The sequence below is a fragment of the Cuculus canorus genome, chromosome 1, assembly GCF_017976375.1.
Source record: "Cuculus canorus isolate bCucCan1 chromosome 1, bCucCan1.pri, whole genome shotgun sequence".
Lineage (NCBI taxonomy): Eukaryota > Metazoa > Chordata > Aves > Cuculiformes > Cuculidae > Cuculus > Cuculus canorus.
This window is the reverse complement of record NC_071401.1, coordinates 154,988,663-155,011,897: the sequence shown is the minus strand read 5'-3', so window position 1 is coordinate 155,011,897 and position 23,235 is coordinate 154,988,663. Positions and strand designations below refer to the sequence as shown.

General features: G+C 41.2%; 1 protein-coding gene and 1 long non-coding RNA gene across 27 annotated transcripts in view; one reads left to right on the top strand and one right to left on the bottom strand.

Annotated features, from left to right (window-relative positions):
* The window catches only part of TNRC6B (trinucleotide repeat containing adaptor 6B), a 136,069-nt gene that overhangs the window by 30,030 nt on the left and 82,804 nt on the right, over positions 1-23,235 (bottom strand). For 24 of the 26 annotated variants that reach the window (XM_054064391.1, XM_054064409.1, XM_054064419.1 and 21 more), the window contains 4 exons: positions 13,516-13,603; positions 9,287-9,308; positions 7,254-7,598; positions 193-2,523 (listed from right to left, as the gene is read on the bottom strand). In XM_054064391.1, the coding sequence (XP_053920366.1) occupies positions 193-2,523; positions 7,254-7,598; positions 9,287-9,308; positions 13,516-13,603 (2,786 nt within the window). Of the gene's footprint in view, positions 1-192; positions 2,524-7,253; positions 7,599-9,286; positions 9,309-13,515; positions 13,604-18,319; positions 18,367-18,866; positions 19,082-23,235 lie in introns of those variants that run through there. The other 2 variants (XM_054064563.1, XM_054064548.1) reach the window with 2 other exon arrangements.
* On the top strand, positions 19,297-23,008 carry LOC128851984 (uncharacterized). The gene is made up of 3 exons (XR_008449561.1): positions 19,297-19,983; positions 20,055-20,202; positions 20,294-23,008. It is a non-coding gene; the product is annotated as an uncharacterized LOC128851984 (long non-coding RNA).

Here is a 23,235-nt window from a genome sequence, read left to right as displayed (position 1 = left end):
CACAACAAGCACAGGAGTGACTGATTCAACATTAAAGACACTTTCAAGCAAAGAACAAAATATTCAAATAAGAAATTTCGTTTCTTTATGAAATAAAACTACTACGAACTGGAGGCTGCAGGAATTCTCTTCCATGCATTAATATTACACTCCTATACAGGAGCTTGCTGAAGAAAGGAACAAGACTAGTACCTGATGCTTGTGATTTGCTAGTCATTGGAGTAGGCAGGCTCTGCTCCCGTGTGGCCTGTCCTCCTTGTGAGTTCTTGTCCCACAGGTTAACATTCTTGTAGTTGTAACTGCTAGGATCTCCCCATGCCGAAGTGCCATCATCAATATCCATTTTTCGACTGATTGACTGGGGAGAAGGTTCTTCCCAGCCACTAGGCTCCTCCTCTTTGGGGGCAGCTGGCTGTGGTCCACTGTTCCAGTTTGGGTTTGGAGGTCGCCCATTATTTGGAGTTTGGGGCGGTGGACCCCAGGAACCAGAAGACTCCTGCTGCTGCTGGTGGTGCTGCTGTTGCTGCTTGTTCCAGGAGTTGGGCTGTCGACCCGTCTCATTCCACGTTGAATTTCTTTTACAATCATCCCATCCACCCTTTGAAGCAGCGCTCGTATTTGCACCGTTACCCCAAGTTCCAATCTCATTTTGCCCACCTTCACCCCAGCCAGACACTGGCTTGTTTCCTGCACTTTCCCAGTTGCTGTTTTTTGTTTGTTCAACTTCCTCTCCCCAACCGTTCTTTCCAGAAGACCATCCTTGATTAGGCTGCCGTCCACCCCACCCTTGATCCTTACTAGAGCTGTCATTCCAAGAGGAAGATGATTTTTCTTCTGTTCTTCCTCCTCCCCAGTTAGAAGAATTTGAGTTCTTATAGTCATTCCATCCTCCAGTATTTTTGGGGTCCTTCCATTCTGTTGGGGTTGAGAGCTCACCCCATCCAGACTTAATTTGATTGCTTTGGCTGGGTACATCGCCCCAGCCCCCTGAGTTCTTTGTCTGTGTGGCAGAGCTCTCCCACCCCTCAGTTCCTTTATCAGACTTCCCCTCGGGCCGCGGCATTTCTTCAATATCCCACACGGTATCTTGCTTTATTTGAGTTTGGCCCCAGCCGGTGTTTGAAAGCACTCGGGGATCCAAATCAGTCCTGCTCAGCAAAGTCTGCAAGACTGCTTGGCAATCAGGATGCGTAGGCCTATATGATCGGCGTCCAGAATTGTGACTGTCACTACTTCCTGCTTTGTGGTTGCTTCCAGTGCTTTGACCTCCAACCTCACTTCCTGCAGAGCTGGAAGATCTTCCCCAACAGGGAGCCTGGGAATTGCCTTGGTTTTCAGGAAGAGGGTGGCCTTTTTGATTGTCCCATGCTCCAGTGCTAGAATTTGGTTGGTTTGGACCACTCCATTCTCCAATCTTCAGTTCATCAGACCCAGACAGCTGTTTCCATTCTCCCTGAGAGACCCCAGATGTTAATTTGTTCCCTTCACCCCATTTGCTTTCATTTGCATGCTGAGGGCCAAAGTTCCAAGACCCACCACCACCCGTAGACCGGTTATTGTTATCCCAAGAATCACTTCTTGACCCATTAGATTTTTGAACAGAAGCTCCTTTCCAGGAGTCCTCTCGATCCTTTCCATTGTTCCCATGGTTTCCAGAATTGCTTTGTCCAGAGACTGTGTCAGTTCCAGAAGAACCCCTAGTTGTACCCCAAGATCCAACACTCCCAGTCTTTCTTTCTCCAGTGCTTTGTGAAGGGGTGTCAGTGCTCCTGGAAGGGTTCCCCAAGCCCATTTCAAAGGGCATTCCCTTATTATCCATAGGGTTTGGTGAACTTAAGTTCAAGGAGTTAGTGTTTCCATTTTTTGGTCCATCAGTGTTATGAATTTGAGCCTGTTCTCTGCCAGAGACAAAGTTAACACCCGCATTTTCCATCTTTGACTGCTGTTCCCTAGAGGTCTGACCTACTGTGCTAATCTGTGCATTGGAGCTACCACTATCAGATTCCAGAGTCCCTTTCCTAGAACTGCCCTCTTGAACCAGTGCTGGCCAAGCAGATGGGTTGCTATTTGGGTTAAAGTTGCTGAAGCCAGAACCGGAACCGATTCTCTCTTGTCCACTCAAGTTCCTCCAATTACCTAGTCCATTGTTACTCTCGGCAGCAGGGTTGGAAGATTGAACAGATTTAGCCTTGGGATCAGATTTCCAGGCCCCAAGATTACATTCGTTTCCAGCGCTTCCAGACTGGCACTGGCTTCCTTTTCCTTTGTTACTAGTGGTGCTTCCTGGCAGAGCGTTCTTCTCCAAGCCAGGGTTCGAGGCACTGTTGTTATCGGTGGTGTTTTCGGAAGAAGACTCAGCATCTTTGCTGGCAATACAAGGCCACTCTTCCATGTCAGACCCGTCTACAATCACCTTGTCCCAGATGTGAGTTGGGTTGGCGTTGGTGCCGCTGTTGGAGGAGGCTCCAGGACCCCAAGTGGAATTTGCATAATTTGAAGCAGCAGCACCTCCAATTGCTGAATCTATTAAAAAAAAGACATCCCAAAAAAGTAATTAATAATCAATATTACTGACAAGCACAGAACATCACATTTTTTGATACCACTGATTACTGTTTTCATTAATAAGAACGCTTCCCTCAAGTGTACAACAAAACTACTTTGCAAGAACACTAGGCTGGAAAATACTGCTTAAAATATGGATAAAAGGCTTCTTTCAACAAACTCCCCACAAGCATTTTGTGAGGATTTGAATTCACTGTTGACTCACTACTTAAGCTAACAGTATAGCTCTAAGATCAACATAATAATTATAACCCAGTTAATGAACCTGTGTAGTAATTACTGATACTGGTTGGAGGCTTTTCAAACACATGTTTAAAATCATACTATGAACAGAGAATAAGAGTGCATACAGGTACTCATCCACATGCATGTATGTACACGCAGTCAGCTGCTGGTCTGCTACTCAATTGACTCAAAGCAACTACAATTTACTACAGATCTAAAGAAAAAAGAATGAAGACAAAAAGCATCTAATGAATCTATGAAGTTGGAGCAGTCTGTCCTTCAGCTTCCAATATTTGTTTCAAGTTAGTTTTGCTACTACATATCTCTCCCAATCCTTCCAAAACTAAACCAAATCCTTTCTAAAAGTTTCTGTAAATTGAAAGAGTCCTAAGCTACAAAATTTCTATGCAGTACAAATGGTATTCAGTATGCAATCATCACACATTTGTGTCACTGCTATATTTACCGTAGAAACCACAGCTTGTGGTGCTGCGAGCAGCTAAGCTGATCTCTGCCCCTGCAGGGAGGCTAGCAAGGGATCTCACTTTTCCTTCTCTCTCTCTGACCAGCTCCACCTACTTCAAGTTCCCCAAGTTTCACCTCTCATTTATGACCATTCTGATGGCAGTTAAGCCCTTAGCTAAGTCAACTGCATTCACTAACACAACACAAAGCTGTCCACTTTTTGATGGGTTGTTTTTTTGCTGGGTAAACCCATTGTACAGGGCAGCCAGCAAGTTCAATGAGCTTTGGAGTCACTATAAGGAAATTAGCAGGATGAATGACAATGAATAGGGCCCCTTTCTTTCATCCATGCTGAACTATTATTACATACTATGTGGCATGACTTCACATGGAGAAGATATTTGTGTATAGTGTTAAAGCAGACTTAAATTAACACAGTGCCACAATGGACGAAGCCTACTGTCAGTGTTAGCAGCACGATGTCTGCATCTATGCAGACATGTTATCATCATTAGTCTGAAATGCCAGCCAAGATTCCCTTGCCATCCACATAATTACCTCTGATCCTCTAAATAATTTAAGTCCATTAGTACTTCAGTGTTTTTCTGTATATAGGTTCCACTCATTTTTCTATGTATTTTTAATACTAAAGTACCCTAAATTACCCTCAACACAAATTCCCAGTGCTGAAGACTAAACACTCCCTTCTACACAGCCATGTCCTGATCCCTAATTTATTTTTCCTCTTCATTTAACCCACTCAACCAGTTTAACTTATTCCACAGAGCATCACGTTCATAGTAACATCTGCCTCTGAATTTATACCCGAATATGTATTGTTACTACCAATACCAGCTCACATGACAGCTTGCAAGAAAAACAAGGCATAATGACCTTAAAAAAGTGGATCCTCCCCGTCAAGTGCCTATGTTATATATTTAAAAGCGAAGATGGCAATTTCTGATTGCTAATACATTAAATACAAGATAAACAGATCAGCTTTCAGTTCACTTAACCAATGACCATCCACTGAATGCTTCCAGATCCCCCTTTTCTGAGGGCCACCAGAAAAGATCCAGACTTCACAGCAAGGTTACAACTCTCTTCTAAGCTTTGAATACTGATGAACTAAAGTTCGTCATCACCCATTAAATCCTAGCCACCAAGATCCAAAAGACCAAGCACGTCCCATGTACATTCTGTTCCTTCTGTTGCCTTAACCTCAACTGCAAACTGAACAACAGCAAGGAACTGTGACTCTCTACTGGTATTTGTATCTGGCTACCCTTTCAGTATGCTGAGTAACCCTTTTTCCCCCCTCAATTTAAAAACTCTCTAATCAGACCAAGCACAGGAAGAGCTTAAGGAGGGTGACCAAAGACAAAAGACTACAAGGTTGCTGTCTTTTGAGCTTCACAAAGATTCAGCAAATGAATGATGCGCAGACAGCTATGCACTTAGTGAGATCTTTGCATTGGTGATTTTAACAGAGCTCTTCATGTTTCATTTCCGTGAAGGCATTCTATAAGTATTAAGATGCGGATGCTTCCTAATATAGCATACTAGGACACAATTTAATTGACTGTTTCATAAAACCAGCCTCCCCTTGATTTATTTGAAAGTGACAATAAAATTCTGGCAATTTACGGTTTTGTTTGAAGATGACAGGTAAGGGCTCTGGATTCATAAGCAGACTCTTCCTTAATAACAACATGCTCAAGGAAAAACAAATTTCTGATCTGAATAAAAAGGTTACTAGGAAATTACTTCTTTTAAGGATCAAAGTACTGAACTGAAATAGGTGAAGGTTTTCATATGGGGTCCTGAAATGAAGATGCAGTTTTGCTCCAAGAGATGGTAGTGATTCTTAGCAGGTTTTCATAGAATGGTTTGGGTTGGAAGGGATCTTAAAGATCATCCAGTTCCAGCCCCCCTGCCATGGGCAGGGACATCTCTCACCACATCAGTCTGGTAAAGGCCCCATCTAACCTGGCCTTGAACACCTCCAGCGATGAAGCACCCACAGCTTCCCTGGGCAACCTGTTCCAGTGCCTCACCACCCTCTTCGTGAAGAATTTCTTCCAAATATCTACAACACCATACTTGCATAAGAACTTTGATGGAGCACCCTAAGTGACAACTCTGGCCTTTCTCTTGTCCAGCTGCTTTTGCCCACTCCTCTGCCACACCTACTCTGACATGCTAGCACATGTTCCCACTGACGTTCGGTGAGCTTAACTGCTGTATCACCCAGACTTCAAGGAACTTTTTAGCTTTAAAAAACAACCTGAGTTAATTTTAACCCAAGTCAGGTCCACAGCACAGTTAACTGTACTCTGGTGTGGAAATTTGAACGCGGTGAGGCAGGCCTGAAGGACTTGTATCTTTCTTGGCAATGTTCCCGATTTATATTGGGATAAAGCAACTAAACACGGGCATAAAGATTTGCCACAATGAATAAAATACAACCATCTAACATCATCGGTGTTAATGCACCATTAAAATTAAATGCAAAAATGTGAGAATTCATAAAATCAAATTTCAGTCTCAGCAAAAAAATACTATATATCAAACTAATTACACAGAACTTGAGAAGCCTCTAAAATACCTCAAAACGATCCTCATACTATCCATGAGAGGTTTTGAAAATTTCAGAATGCTTTACTACCACAGTGTATCCTTCGTCCGGCTGCTACAACCACTGTGAAGGCATAACAATGCTGGCATAATATTAGGATTTTACGGAGTGGGAAGACTTTGAGGTTATTTCCCCCCCTCTTTTCATGTTTCAGGTGCTTTATCAAAACCAGCCATCTCCAAGAGATCTGTTTTTAAACCGATTAGCTAAAACTTTGCCACCGTAGTTTGAAATTCACTCCCTTATTAAAGGGAGAGCATCAAAACAAGAAGATAAATACTCTGTCAAGCATGGATTTGCTACAAAGGAATTCAAGTAATGAAGCCACAAAACAACCAAAACTATTAATCGTCCTAAAATCATTTTTAATGAATGCAGCCATCCCACCTAGCTGACTTGATTCTGGAGTTCCATGAGTTTTTTTTTCTGAACCATAGAGAACTATAAAGTTTATGCTCTCCAAGACTGCTGTAAAAACAATCCATGCCATTAATCAAGCAACCCATCTCATTTCAAAGGCAAACTCAGACACAGTGGTATTGTTTTCCTCTTCTTCTAACTTCCAAGCATTTATTACTTCTTTTTTAAGCACTCATTGTTAGAACTGAAGTCGCCCTAGGCTTCTGAGGTCACTTAAGTTTTTCTCTAGAAGGCAGACGTCTTTCAGTGGAATTTTGTTTGTCCTAAAAAGTTCAGGAGCAGTCAATTTCCCCCTGCTCATAAAACAATTACTATTAAAATAAATTTAATTTCTGGAATTCAAAGTGAATGGAAAAGTAAAACCAAGGCAGTCACTACTTCCATAAAAAGGCTTATCTATCTCAGGAGAAAACCAATATCACTATTAAAAGAAATTAGGAGCAAAAGCACCATCTTGCTATTTCATCCAGGTGAGAAGTTACAGACACCTGCCATTTGCAGATCTGGTATCTACATGTCTATTTTACTAGATCACGTTAAAAACTGTAAGACAGGAAGGAGAAGATAGGACAAAATAGGAAATTCATGTCACCAAAAAATCCTAAAGAGCTATTACGAACTACTCAGTGAAACCCATAAAATGCTACCTGTTGATCCCTGTGTTGTCTTTACCTTGTTTCAGTCTTAAGAGGATTACAGCTTCTGATTCAAATCACCCAAAACATATCTGAAAAAAAATAGCCCTCTTTCTTGTTCTGTCCAGGAGCAGAAATTGCCTCCATTGCTGTTAGCAGCAAAAGAAAAACCTATACGCTAAAACTGTAGAAGTTCTCCAAAAGCAATTCTAGTGGTTATCTTGGACAATGCTTATGCACAATTCTAGCGATCCCTTTCCTACCACGCATGCTCATGTTCATTTAACATTATTAGCATTACTTGCCTGTTGCAGTCCCACTGTCGCTCTGCAGCAGTGCTCCTGTCACTGGTTGTGCGTTGTTTGGGTTTGCTCCTGGTGCTGCTGGGGAAGGAGGCCCTGCTCCACCCCCAAGGAGCATACAGGATGGCGGAGGGGGCTGCCCACGTTTCAGTAACACTTTGTGGTCCTGCTGGCAACGGAATCGCGGCGGCACCTCCCGAGGCATGTAGCGGGCGGCGCTTGGCGGTTGTCCGTTCGGCACTGCCACCCTTTTGGCATTGTTGCCACCATTGACTGGTGGCGATGGAGAGTTGCCAATTGGGCTGGCAGCCACTGGTTGGCTTAAACTTGGTTTCGTCACTTCGGGCACTGAAAAACAGGAAGAATGAAAATCAGAAATTTTTCCATTGAAATCCATGTTAGCTACAAGAACTCACTGCAACTGTTTCCTTCTATAACTTCATCCTTCTCTGAAATACTGTGCAACTTCAACCTTATCAAAGAACAATTTAATTAATTAAAGAAGAAAGAATAAGCAGTAGTAGCAAACCTCTTGCTTCTACGTGCAGCATTTTACCCCAGGATGAAACTCTGCCCTCAGCAAGCATTTTGCTCTGAGCCCTGAGTTTCTTGGAAACATAAAGTTGGCAAAGATTGCCACGCTGGACAACAAGTAATTTTAAAATAAGAGCAGTCAAATATAACTTGGTTTTCTACCACTCTGTGTCCCTGATCCTCAGCTGGGTTTTGGATTGTTATGTATCAATGCTTACGGGAGATCTGAAATCATATCCCAGGTTTTCACCTGCTTACTAGGCCGCACAGCCACTACCAAACCAAAAAAGAAATGTGGGAAAAAACCCAACTCTCTTCTTGGATTCAGAATTAACAAAACTGAGTTCTCTGTACTGCTCTTAAGGCAGTAATAGTCGTCTCCAACAGAAAAGGCAACAACCCAGTGTTTGTATCGGGTTTGCCTAAAGTTTCCCAGCTGGTCACTAGGTGCCCCTATTATAAGCACAGACAAGCTGCTTCTGAGAGCTATTATGCATTGGAGAAGAGAAAAACCACAAGCAAATCCTTGAGGAACTAACACCATCACAAAATTTACTTAAGCAACTCTAGACCTGTGACGCCTTACATTCTCCACGTGCCTTTTTTTGAAATGGAGCAAAAGAAATTCCCAGCCAGGCACCTGGAAGTTGTAATTGCTAAGGCAATGGACTCCAAAGGCAAGAAAAACGTCATACATCTACTCTAGCCTTCGTTGAAGATTAATATAAGAAAGGGATCTCCAGAAACCCCTCACCAGTGAAGTGGATATAATCAGTAAAATGCTTCCTCTTACATGCGACATCAAACCAAGTGAGTCTCTCTTTGGCAACATGAGCACACTACTCTGCACACTTTATTTTGATAAGGGTTTTCCAATTTCTCTATATAGGCTTCATGGCCCAAATTCCCCCAACAAGGTATTGTTAACTGTGAAATCAAGCTACCACTTCAGTTCTCTTCTATCAATTAATGACAATTTTCCCACACCATTTTTAGAAAACCGACACACAAATCAAGATTAAATACGTATTTACATCAGCTAAATAAGCTTAACTTTCAAAATGCTCACTCATCAGTCCTGCCTTATCTGCTGGACTTCTAAGAGCTGAACTTAACTCTTAAGTTTCCATAGACGAGTAATATTCACCCAGTTTGGTATCTCAGCAGAAGCAGTCCTTTCCCTGTCTTCCACTCCATTTATACAGATGATTTCAGGTTTTGGTTACTTGTCTAAAAACTTTGCAAACCTGAAAGCTAATTATTTCAATCAAAACTATTTATCCACAATCCTCATTGTCTCTTCAAGTATTTTGATGCTCATAACATGGTTATGTTTAGGTTCTCCATTTTAATCACCTCAGCTCTTACTTCTTCTGAATATTCATCTTCAGTATTTCATCCTGACTCATAATCCCCCTTCGTTTTCCAACAGTTTTGATTAAGAAGCGACTCCTGGCTCAAGTAAATTTAAAAAAAACATTCTTTGGATCAAAGATTCTTACCTTTGGTTTTTTGATCTGTGACCTGCAAATTAAGAGCAAGAATGTAAATAAGAGTTTTTAAGAAGCTCAAAAGAAACAATGAACAGGCTGTGCTGAATCACAACTTCAATTTATTACCAATAAGATCAGAATTCATTGCACAAAAATAATCAGCTGATGAGCTACAAGTCTAAAGAGTGTTCCTACTCTTGTATATGAAGTTTTTGAACATCCTACAGCTCCTGTAATACCTTTGCCTAATGCAAAAATCCCTGGCAGAGACAGTAATTACTTCACTCATGATGGCCTCTAGCATTCACTCCCCTCCTCATCCCAACCATGGACTTACAAAGCAGAAATAAACACGTGCTACAGGCTCTACGGTTATTTCAGACTTTGGAGGCGAAGCATTACACTTACAAGCATAACAAAAGCTTAATTCCATGAGGTATCCTTTCAGCAGACTGTTGGGGCTAGCACTGGAATTCCCACAGCAATAACCACAGCTGAGAGTAGCAGTCTGTGCCTTTGCCGTCTTCCCATTTCACCTCTCACACAACATCTCTTCCACGGAGAAGAAATCCTAAATGTTACTGAAATCACTGCCACAATTACAAAAAGTACCAGCAGTCCCGATAAAGCAACAGACTTCAAAATCTCTTGAATGCTGTAGGCTGATTACCAAAGCGAGCCATCACACTGGCCAGCAGGTGATCTTGCTGTACTTCTATATTCTTTCAGCACAGTGAAATTCAAGCTACAGCACAAACGCACCACTGGTATGTTCTCTGGAATCGTGCACTGTAGCAGGTTTTGAGCCTGTCGATCATGAGTTCCACTACATAATAATGGAAAAACCCTAAAGATCACAATGCGTCAGGTTCTATGACACCTATTCTTAAAATAAATTGCTGAACTAGTCCATAATTCTGGAAAGCACACAGTGACAGTATAGAATAATGAAAGCACAAGTAAAAAGCAGCTTATTGTTTAAGCCAACTAAACCAGAACTCCTTTGTATGGTAAAGGATAAAAAGACAAAACTGCCATGAATTTCTATGGCATCATTTACTTTGCAGAGATGAATGCTGCAATACACAAAGTAGAACATTCACCATAACACAAAATCTTAAGCACCTTAACTTCCCAGAATTACTCAATACAAAACTTTCAAGATACTAAAAGTGCACCTGCACCAAAACTGCATCTGTACCAAGGCAGTTACCAATTTTTACTTCACTTATGAAAAATCCCATATGCATTAAATCATGTCTTCCTCCGTAACACAGCAGAAACTTCTGTTATGGACTCAAGTGGCTTTGATGCTCCAATATTAAAGCAAAAAGACGACAGAAAAAAATGATTCATGAATCCAACCTGGTAATGCCGATAGGTTTACTATGGTCAACAGTAAACATGTTCAGTAAATGAATACCTTGCCTACTTGGAAGAACACCATGTCAGTAAACCTTTAAAGAATTCTACATGACCACCGGAGTTCGCTTTAAGAAAAAAAAGAAAATTACTTCCAGCCACACTGCATTTGTCTCATCTGGTTTTGTGATTTTTTTTCCCCCGGTCTAGAATACAAAAGCTTAGAAAATGTGACACTATCTCAGATTTACAGCTGTCACCTCTCTGTGGGCAACCTATAAGCATTGTCAGGGCAGGAACAGCTACGGTGAACAGGAAGGTGGAGTCAAACTCTGCCTTCTGACACGCTACCAAACAGCCCCTGGGACACCAACCACAGGAATTCGGCCTGTGAATTTCCCTGGCTAGCCTCTGCTGAAGGGATTATTTTTACTTTTAAAGTTTCTGAAGATCCAACCTGAAACAACTGTTTGCTGTTACACAAACTGTGCCTGAACAAGCTCCCCTCAAATCATTACTGCTTACTTAGTCAACACCATCACAGTCACTAGTAAGGATGGAACATACACATTTCTGTGCTGCCTATTTGGTTGCCCGCTTTACTATTTCTAAATATCTCTGCCTATTTCTGGTCTCCAGGAGATTAACTTCTTCAGTGTTTATCCTTCCCAGGATTTCGGCAAAATTCATAACATTCAATAATAGTGAATAACTCAGTAGACGAAGGACCACACAGGAAAGTCGGCAAATCTCAGTAAACACTCATAGTGCTGTTATCAAGATGATCAGCACAACCTTTTCAAACTTCTCTTGTATCACAGAATATCAGCACATCATCCTCAAAACACTAGTGTGTATTTACCAGGGTCTGCTCCTCCCAATTCCTACATATCCTTTTCGTACTTGAACATTAAACAGCAGCAAAACTGGGGTAAAAAGACACCAGAGAAACCTTATTCTGTAGCTACTGATCTTCTGCACTATTATCAACACAATGGCTGAATAAAGACAGCAGAAATACACTAGTTTATCTGCATCTAATTTTGATTCATAGACCTGAATTGGTGAAAAAGATTTAAGAAGACCCTGAATAAGCCAAAATTTAACTGAAATCATTGCTGGCTCTTCTCAATAGAAATCTACAGAATCTAACAAACAAACATCTGATCTTCCTTAGGATCTCTTGTAACTGAAAAAAACAGCTAAAGAAAGTGAAGCCTCCTGTTCTCCATTTTCACATAAGGTTGGAAGGGGTAGCCTTCCAGAGATCTAGTCCACAGTTCCCACTTCTGTCCCCCACTAACCCCTAGGAGTCTCCCCATCTCAAAGCAAAGTCATCAAAAATCAACTGCAGAGGTCACATCCAACTTGTTTTTGAGCATCTCCAAAGACGGAGGCACCACTACCCCTCTGGGAAACCTGTTCCAGTGGTTGTCTGTCAGACACATGCACAGAAATGTCTTTTATGATTAAGTGCAATTTCCTGTATTTCAATTCATACACAATGCCTTTTGCCTTGTCACTGGGCACCACTGCCTGCCTCCACCTTCTTTACTCCCTCCCACAATATATTTATATTCATCAAGTGATAAGATTCCCCTGAGCATTCTCTCCTCCAGGCCAAACAGTCCTAGCTCTCTCAGGCTCTCCTCATTTGTCAGACACTCCAGTCCCTTAATCATCTCAGGGGCCTTTTGCTGGACCTGCTCCAGGATGCTTGCTCTGGTCTTGTACTGGGAAGCCCAGAACTACACAGAAAGGATTTCGCTGTAAAAGCATGGATAAAGCTGCAGGAGACTCAAGTTTGTATGTCAAAGTAACTCCTAGAAGAACCTACTAGATTTTCAGCAGAAGAGAGAGCTTCTAATACACTAAGTGTTCAAAGGCATTTTCTGAGCAACACCTATTTTTTGACTTATCAGTTGTCCAGGCTCAGACTCAAACTGACCGGCCTCAGCAAAAGTGCTCTCAGCTACAGAACACTTCAAACCTAAGCGATACGCAGCAAAATATAAAGGGAATCTTCAGTAGTAAATATTTCATACAAACTTCTTTAAGGACTTAGCCTAGAAAATACTTAGTCCATTTTACTGCAAGAATTGCAAAAGCTCAGCAGCGTTTCCACCCCCAAACGCCTTGAAACAGCAGGAGTTGCATAGATCAAGAAAGGCCATATTCAATACAGTCTGGAATTGGTTCAGCTGTTGGAATGGGTAAAGAGAAGGCCATGAAGATGATCAGAAGGCCAGAGCACCTCTGCTTATGAGGACAGGTGGAGAGAGTTGGGGTTGTTGAGGGGAGATCTCAGAGCAGCCTTCCAGGAGCTGAAGGCGGCCTACAAGAAAGCTGGGGAAGGACTTTATACAATGGCATGGAGTGATAGGATGAGGGGGAATGGCTTTAATTTGGAAGGGGGAACATTTATATTAGACATTAGCAAGAAATTTTTCACAATGAGGGTGGTGAGACACTGGCACAAGTTGCCCAGTGGCTGCTCCATTCCTGGAGGTGTCCAGTACCAGGTCGGACGGGGCCTTGCACAGCCTGGGTTTGGTGGGAGGTGTACCTGCCCATGGCAGGGGGTTTGGACCTGGATGGGCTTTAATGTCCCTTCCAGCCCAAACCACTCTATGATTCTATGAATAATTTAAGTTTAATATTTCATATAAAAAAATTCTTTTACTTCACATGACACACTGAGAGGAAACAGCTAAATTAAACACTTAAATTCCAGAAAAACTATGTAAAGAATAGTCTTTAATGAAGCATCACTCTAAATAATCATGTTATTAAGCTCAAATACAGTTTAACATCTTGCCATCCCCAGTATTATTTATGTTCCAGCTAGATAAAAATATTCAAATATCAAAGCCTACCTTCTGAGCAGATTCCTTCTTTTTCTTATCCTCCTTCTTCCTTTTCTTGTCTTCCATTAACTGTTCTTCCCTTTCTTGCTCCTTCTCTCTGTCAAAACACGAAAAACAACGGCATGAGCACAATAAAGTTGTACGTGAAGAGCCACACACACTACATCCCTCTTCCCCTCAAGAAAGGAAGTCAAGATACCAGATTCTCTTATCATCATAGTTCATTTGCATTTGAGGGTTTCAGTCTAGCTGAGATAAGAAAAGCACCTTCTAGCTCAGTGCGGCTACAATCACATCCCTTGCTGCATAAAGGAAGATTCCTTTATTTGGATCAGACCTTTTATGGCAGCACCCCATATAAGTTAACAATCATGCCTCATGTTAGAAAAATATCTTCAAGACATTTTGGCCAAAGTATCCTTTTAATTGGGTTGTGCTATTATTTAATGAACAGTCTCATGAATCTTTTCATATGATAAAAAAAGGGAAGTTGTAATTTAATATAAAATGGTTTGGTCTGATACGACATTTATCTTCACAAGGGGAAGAGATTATTCTATTGCCTGTAGCTATGTCACTTGCAAGAGACTGAAGTGTCATATCAAATCAAAACCACCATTTATTATACAAATCACTAATTTAATTTCTAGCCAATTGTATCCACCCACAGAATTTCTGTGATGAAACTTGTAATATAAATTACTTCCCAGAGATTCTATTTTTCCCACACGAACATTCCTTCCAGAAAGAAAGAAAAATACGCGCGGCTGCTATTGTTGTCAAGCTATCATCTCGTTGCTATGTTTTGTATCAAATATGAAAGTACCAGAAAATGGTTAATTTACTGCATAGATGCCATTGGCTGAGCTGTTTCTATGGTGAATCACATTTTCAGTAACCAATTCTCTTCACTTCCTTTAAAGCAAAGTGAAGGCCAAGCTTTCAGCTTACTTGGAGTCATCATTAAGACAAAAGACAATGGAAAAAGATGATTTGATAGATGGGGGTAGGATCAGAGACCAGAGATGGGTACTTTACAAATGGGAAACAACTAAAACGTACAGTCCATGGTCTTTCAGAACAAGATTTCGTAAAAAACTGAACAGCTCTATAACCACAATTGGAGTTGTTGTAGCGCTGAACTATCAGGGCCCAACATGAACGCCTCTACGCAAACGCACATAGCAGAGGGAGTAAACAAGAGGAGTTTCAGAGTGCACACACCTGCAGGGCTATGATCTCCTCAAGACAGGGTGGGATGGATCCTATGATAGGAGTGTTGGAATGGAGGGATACAGGCTCTTTAGTAAGGACAGGCAGAGGAGATGAGAAGAGGGTGTTGCCCCCTATGTCAGCGAGCAGTTGGGCTGCATGGAGCTCCACCTGGGGATGGATGAGGAGCTGACCAAGGGTTTATGGGTCAGAACTAAAGAAACGGCAGGGTCAGGTTACAGCAAAGCGGAGGGATGGCTAGAGGCCACCCAACCAAGAAGACTGTGTGGATGAGACTCTCTCTCTCTAGACAGATAGCAGTAGCCTCACATTCACAAGCCCTGGTCCTCATGGGTGACTTCAACCACCCTGGTATCTGTTGGAGGGACAACACAGCAGGACATAAGCAATCCAGGAGATTCCTGGAGCGCGTTGATAACTTCTGTCTCCAAATGATAGAAGAGCCAATAGGGAGAGGTGCTATGCTGGGCACTGTTCTCAACAACAAGCAGGGACTGGTGGAAATGTGAAGGTCAAGGGCAGCCTTGGCTGCAGTGACCGTGAAATGGTAGAGTTCAAGATCTTTAGGGCAGTGAGCAGGGTGCACAGAAAGCTCGCTACCCAGGACTTCAGGAGAGTAGACTTTGGCCTCTTCAGGGATCTGCTTGGTAAGGTACCAAGAAACTGGCTAATACTCAAGGATCACCTCCTCCAGGCTCAGAAGTGATGCATCCCAACAAAGAGAAAGTCAGGCAAAAACATCAGGAGGCCTGCGTGGATGAACAAGATGCTCCTGGACCAGCTCAAACACGAAAAGGAAGCCTACAGAGGGTGGAAGCTGTAACAGGTAGCCTGGGAGGAATAAATGGAAATTGTTTGAGCAGCCAGGAATCAGATTAAGAAAGCTGAAGTCCTGATGAAATTAAGTGTGGGACATCAGGGACATCAAGGGCAACAAGAAAAGCTTCTATAAGTGCAGTGGTGATGGAAGGAAGACTAGGAAGAATGTGGGCCCCCTCTGGAAGGAAACAGAAGGCTTCACTACCCAGGATATGGAGAAGGCCAACTCAATGACTTTTTTGCCTCAGTCTTTACTGGCAAGGGTTCAAGCCACACCACCCAACTTGCAGAAGGCAAAACATGGACTGGGACATCAAAGAACCACTCACTGTAGGAGAAGATCAGGAGCAAGACTATCTAAGGAACCTGGAATACTGCATTGTTCTAGGGCCCCCAGTGTAACAAAGGCACAGACACACTAGAGTGGGTCCAGAGGAGGACCACGAAGATGAACAGAGGGCTAGAACACTTCTCCTGTGAAAACAGGCTGAGAGACTCAGGGTTGTTCAGCCTGGAGATGAGAAAGCTCTGGGGAGACCTTATGGAAGGAGGCTTACAGAAGAAACCTGTAGAGGGACTTTTTCCGAGGGTGTGTAGTGATAGGACAAGGAGGAATGGCTATAAACTGAAAGAGGGGAGATTTAGATTATATGAGGAGAAAAATCTTTACTATGAGGGTGGTGAAGCACTGGAGCAGGCTGCCCTGGGAAGTTGTATATGTCCCATCCTTGCAAGCGTTCAAAGCCAAGTTGGATGAGGCTTTGAGCAACCTGATCCAGAGGAAGGGGTCCCTGCCTACAGCAGGGGGGTTGGAACCAGATGATCTTTAAGGTCCCTTCCAACTCAAACCACTGTATGACTTGATGACTTCCTATGTTTATGCACAAATCAAAGCTCTTTTCTGACCACAGTTTAAAAAGCTTAGAGTTGAGATGGCTTTGCTGTCACATCTCTCAGGCTTTTCCTTCCATTGCATTTATATGGTATAGATAATACTTTTGTTTGCATTTTCACTAAATGCTGCCAAGCCAGTGTACAAAGAGACATTCACGTAACTAATCAATTCCTACAAACATATTTTGGGATGTTACGTGTTAACAGCTTCTTGATTAAGGACTTCAAAGAGAAAATGTTCTATGCACACTAGAAAACTCCATCCTTGTTTCCCGAAGTTAGGCTCTCTTTTTTCATGGCTGGAAAACTGGACAATGGCAAGACAAGTCCTTCGTAACAACATCCAGAGCTTATTACCAAATGCAATTCATACATAATAGCAAGTTCAGCCTCCATTTATCAAAGTTTGAGGCAAGCCTACCACATCACACGGAACAGTGTTTTATCCACTCTGTCTTGTACTGTTTAAGCCAGGATAGTTCCTCCTTATTTCTGTTCTCTATAAAATGTCAAAGCACACTTTCCAGCCCTGAACTCTGGCAAGGAAAAGCCCTGTGGGTTTTTCAGTTTCACTAAGAGCATAAGGCATGAAGCACTGGGGAGGTTAATCTACTTTTAGTTGTCTGTCATGGCATTGACACAAAATTTTCTGTCTTCTTTGAGTCATGGATTCTAAGCAATAAAAAGTAGTTCTCCAGTGACACTTTCATCTTCCAAAATCCTATAACTTCAAATTGTGTTTACTACTTTTATACTTTCACGCTCCATGTGCCCATTAGGCTGCACCGCCAGTTTCAAGAATACTATTTCCAAAAAACTTTCTTGCAGTAGGCTCTGTCTTACAAGAGCTGCTGCAAAAGGGCAGGATCAAAATACAAAACGACTTCCAATAACTGCCTGGCACACAGAAAGCCTTCTAGTTAAAAGCACCTTCCTTAGTTTTGTGAGCAGAAGAGCAGGGAATGGAAAAGGCAGAAGAAAATGTTGTGTTCACAATCAAAGCTGAAGCTATGGTTTATGACAACATGTAGCACTAATAATAAAATAAGACAAGGACAGAAGATCCACATCCTGAAAGCAAACACCTAGGGAATGGTCATCTGTCTTTGTGGTAAGTTCAGGACCGAGAAATTGCTACTGCCTTGCTTTCAGACATACACAAATACCTGTGGTACTAAGGCAGCGAAGCCCTTTGCTTTGCATGACAACCTCCCCTTCTTCTCCTGTTTTAGTAGAGACGTGCATTTAATATCCCACTGGGCACACCACCACCAACTACAACATGACACTAACCATACTCAGTAATTTGGGCTTCAAATCATGTAAGCACAGAGCTAAGTTCTACTGAGGTGGAAGGGATCTGTCTGCACACTTGGGCTGCATCACAAGTACAAGACCATAAAGTTCCTGACAATGTGCAACTGAAACCTTGTAACATGTAGGGAGTATGAAGACACACTCCTGAACAGCAGAGCAAGAGCTGATGCTATAGACAAGCTAACAACGTACCACTGTGTTGAAAGTTCACTGAATTTGGGAGAGTAACAGCTTATTACCATTTTGGGTATCACACTTGCCATTCTCCCACCATCACTCTGATGCATTTCATCAATATTTGAAGTTTTATGATCAACAATTTCCCTTTTCAGTTGTATGCAAGAAGCTTGTTAAACACAAACATAACTTGCAGCGCTAAGTGTACCAATAAATTTAACATACACAAAGCTTTCAAGTACATCATCGATTCATTCAAAAGCCACCACTGCCTATTAACCTTCTCTCATTAGTCAAGAGATAATTCTTCCTGCTCAAGGAAACTGGGGACGGGAGGTGTCTGTCACATACATCCCCGTATCCGGCTACTTACATCAACAAGATCAACGTGGAGAGAAAATCCATCATCTCTGAACAAGTGACTTTAGAGTAATACAATGGGGTGTGGTTCCGGTTTTTGTTACCAGCACACAGTAAAGGGAACAGGGACACACCACAACCCTGAAGAGGAAGTTTGCTAACAGCAATCAGCACTCAGCTTCTTACTCTTGCTTTCTTCAAGAAAGCATGTGTCAATCTTAAAAACATGACCTGATTTCACTTCAATATTTCCCACAAAATCTTAGAACCAACATTATTGGAAAGTATTTTAAAAATATATTACAGATTTTAATTCTTCATATTTAAAATAAGACATATTAACTGCATACAAATGTAGAGAAAACTACTGGTTCTAAGTAAAAATTGTATTTTATTTGTAAAAAAACCCATCTAAACCAAGCAAAGCAGGTAGCTGTGATGCAGTACACTCAACGCCTTACCAGAATCCTTTTAACAACCTCTTCCAGCTAAGACAAAAGAATCATTTTGGGGAAAAGAAGGGTCTTCAGTTAGTTAACTATAAAAGTAACAGAAAATACCTGTGAAGTCCAAGTTATCAAAACAGTAGCCATTTCAGGAAAAAAAGAAAAAACAGTTATTCAAGAAGTGTGCTGTCCCCCAAAACAGTTTAACAATTCTGGAAAATGTTAGTTTCCTGCAAAATCCTAAACTCATTTTTCCAGAAAACGATTAAATTAGAAGACTTATTCTTGCAATGTATGGCCTCGAGGCGTGGGTAGATGGCATTAGTTGTGTACAGAGTTCTTGCTATCGTAAACTGAACGGTGAAATGATGACGTAGCACATACTATCTGCCGGCAACACACTTTGATAGGTAGAGATAAAGTACCACACAGAGCATGAGTCTACACAAAACACCCACAACCCTACAAAGTCACCCTCAAACTAAAAATGCAGAAAAAAATAGAAGTAAAATGCAAGAAACGAAAATTCCTAGAAACTCTGGAGTGGCACCTTAGTGTAGGCAACTCCCAGTTCCCTTCCACAGGGCTGCAGGACAACGGTTGTTACCGTGTCTGGAAGTTCCTCATACGAAGATGCAGCCTAGATACCAGTGCTGCGAGTCATCTTCCCCTCTCTTGACCCTGAGGTTCACTTGCTTTCAGTACAGTTAAGTTGGTTTAGCTGTGCTGTAACACACAGAAGTGACTGTGAACTTCTACAGGGGTGCCCTGTTCTCCGCACTGTAATGAGCGTAGGATGATCTAAAAACCTGCTTCCAAATTGTTAGCCAACTTCTGTATCTTCATCCAATTCCAAAACTACACTTGAAGGATCACAGCAGCACTTCAACAGAAGCAGCTTCTATCTCTACAGCTACAAGGTCACATTAACTACCGCTAATTTTGTCTAAGGCTTAAGCTATAACTAGTCAGAGCTAAAGGCCATCAACTTACTTGAGATAATGATTTGCAAGCACAGACCAGTGTCACTCAGAGGCAACACCTGAACAATTAACTAACTCTCTCTTACAGATAGGCCTTTAGTTATGCATAATATCAGACCACAGACATATTTCTAACTGTTTAGAAATAGATGAAAAGACTCAAAACTTGAGGGAGGAAATCAGAAATTTATTCTACAGTAAGACATCCAACTTTGGTCAAGATCTGAAGGAAGAATTTCTGTTGAACTGTAAGTACAAGCATCTCACGTCTCTGCATTTCTGAGTTTCCTCAGCATCATGAACTTCTGATATCTTACAGAGCCTGGACACCAGCAGGAACAGGCATCACACACTGGTGTCTCAGATGCGCTGCAAAACACCTTTATAAGAAGCTCAAGGACATGTACCCTTCCTCCAACGCAAAGGCTCCTCTCAATCTATGCAAGGATGAAAACTCTTAGAGAAAAGTAAGCTGTCTTCAACAGGGCTGTTTCATCAACAGCTTGCTGCTGCCACTGTAGAAGTAGGTATCATTTTCTTTCACTTTGTCTTCTTCAGCCTCTGTCCCTGATCTTCCCTTGCTTGGGCTTTCTCTGGAACTCAGCTGATTGGACGGCAAGCAAATTCAACTAAGAAAAACTCACCTGGACCATTCCACCCCATCTTGTAAATGGAATGACCTTTGAGTATTATCAGATGAACACCAGACGTAGCACCCATAAGCAGCAAGTTGTAATCATCTTTCAAAGGAACATAGTAAATTGGTTGCATTTGAATGAACATACACCTTATTGAATTGCAACACCTCTCCACACAACAACCAGTTAAAACTCTTACAAAACAGCATCACAGAGAGATCTACTAGTAAAAGTGAGCAAATTTCCTTTTGAAACCATCTCCTACGTGGTCTAATATATTAAGGAGGAAGTTTCCTCTGGACTGCATTTAGTCCTTTATCCCATACTCTGTATATGTGCCTCTAGCATTGTCACCTCCACTTGTGCAAGTCTTGTAGTTGCAATGGGCTTTACTGGTACAGCCCTCCACCATAGAACTGTTTATGTATAAATACACTAAAAAGTATAGGCTGATTATAACAAACGGTCATGAGCAGTAAAGAAAAAGCATATCACAAACACCCAAATGAGTTCTTGCACCTCGAGGTGCAAGCCTTTCTTGCTCCAGCAAAGAATACTGGTGGGGCTACTACTTAAAATGCTTACAGTGGATGAAAGCTTTTAAATCATAACAGGAAGCTGGATGACGAAGACTAAAAACAAAGCAAATCAAATGCACTACTACTGGAGTATTGATGAAGTCTTCACAGTTTTACTTCTACTTTCATTCTACATATGCCACTTAACAGATATGCTCCATTATTTCAACAGCATGAGAAGAGAATGACACATCTAAACACACATGTATGTTCCAGCCCATTTAAACAGAACATCGAACAGGAGCAAGACATAGCACAGCATGTGATAAACCCGGGGTGACAGATCCTAATTCCTAAAGGTAAAATTACTTCCACTAGACTAAGTCATGTAAAGAGTTATCATGCTGATCAAAAGATTTAAAAAGGGATTAACTCATTTTATAAAAAATGTTAAAATGTACAATATCATAACCTTTCTCGTTAAGCAATGCTCGCATGCATCAACTGGACAGATGTATGCCACACAAAAGCTGGTGAAATAGGAAACAGCCATTTAGGAAGTCAGTCTTTAGGCTGAACTGAAAAAAACCAGTAAGAAATTATCTTAGGCCAAATGAATTCTGATATTTAGAAGGAAATAAAAGATCCATCAGAATAGCAGCCCTGGAGATCAGGAGTATAAAAATTTCAAGGTGAAAAAAATTACTTGTTTGCTTGAAATAAGACTTATGTTTACAGCATTATTGAACAACTGCAATGTCGACGTGAGTTTAAACTGTATTAAACAGTAGTTTTTAAACTACTACATTAAAATGTAGTTTAAAAACAGACTAGTTAGTAAAAAGATGGTTGTCCCATGCTTTTTGAACAGTGAAATCAATGTATCAGAATTCAGTCCTTCAAAAGAGTAGGAAATGAAAACTTCCGTACTTGTAATGTGTGTGTACATAGCACAACAGTGTCACACACATCCTTGGCCAAGGCAAGCTGTGGATTTCATACACACTCAACAAACTGTTCACAACTGAAACGATTTCAGAAAGCATGTTTTTAAAAGTGCTCTGTAAAGCGGCACTTTCAAAAGACCAAAGATTATTGCTCATCAAGGAGTTAGAGTAATCCGCTTTTTTCTTCTCTTTGGCTGAAAAACAGAACAGCGTCACAGCAAGAAGTTTGCTTGCTTTAAACAGCATATCTGGAACAACTGATACGCCTTTATCACAGCAAAACATCAGTAATTTCAAGTAGCTGTAGAAAATAAGCTTATTTTAAGAACTTTAGAACACTGGCATACTGACTTTGCTAAAAGTATGCTTTTCTAAAGAAAGACTCCTTACAGACCACTATTAGACTTGTTTGTAGAGCAAAATTAATTATTTGTGGAGTATTCTGTACATAGATAAGCACAATGAATTGCACCATAGAAAGAAAACAACTCTGACCATAAAGGGCTGTTTACTTTAAAAAACTGGACAGTAAAAGCCCCACAATACAACAAATACTCATAAATAAGGAGGTTTGTTCCCAACACTTCAGCAGTTGTTTGGGTGGGTGTCAATGTTGGTTTTAAGAGTCTCCTGTCGCAACAGAAACTTTACATTGTGTAAATAATAAAAAAAAGAACTGATGTTTATAGTAGTCCATATTTCTTGCTTGCACTCCCTATATAATTTACTCTTTCCAGCTGTTTAATTTGTATACATTAAAAGAATTACTTCCACGTATTATCTAAAGTTTCCAAATGTTTGCCACAGGTGATACAAAGGAAAGTTTTAGGAAAACTGACAGCTGTGGGCAAAGTTCTACAATGTAAGAACTGAGTAAGTTTTCTGCCCGACTTCAGTCTTCAAATGCTGCAGAGCTCTTACAGTCCCACAATTATTATTTCATACTCATGCGTGCCAAAACCACAGATAAAGCATGTATAAAGAATTGTGAAACGTGGTAAAAACAACCCCAGAAATGCAAAATATTCATCAGCTCAGTTAGAAATTTCAGTAACGACAGTTTAGCTCTTGAGATGCCCAGTAACTTACTCTATCAGAGCATTTGTTCAACAAGACATGGTTCTAATTCAGGACTTCAAGGTTCTCTGTGATTATCACACAACCTTATTTTTCTCTAAAAGCTGTTCACACGCATAGAAAGCTCTACTACCTACAACTGTTTAACAAGAAAAATATCTCTGTGGTTCTGAAAGACAAAAAGTCCATAGAGAAATGAATACCCAACAAGCAATACGGAACACTAAATGGGTAACAGCTACCACAGTCAAAACTCAATAAAGAGCCCACCTCTGCTACAGACAGAGAGAAAAACAGGTCATTTTTTTGACAAGGGAAGA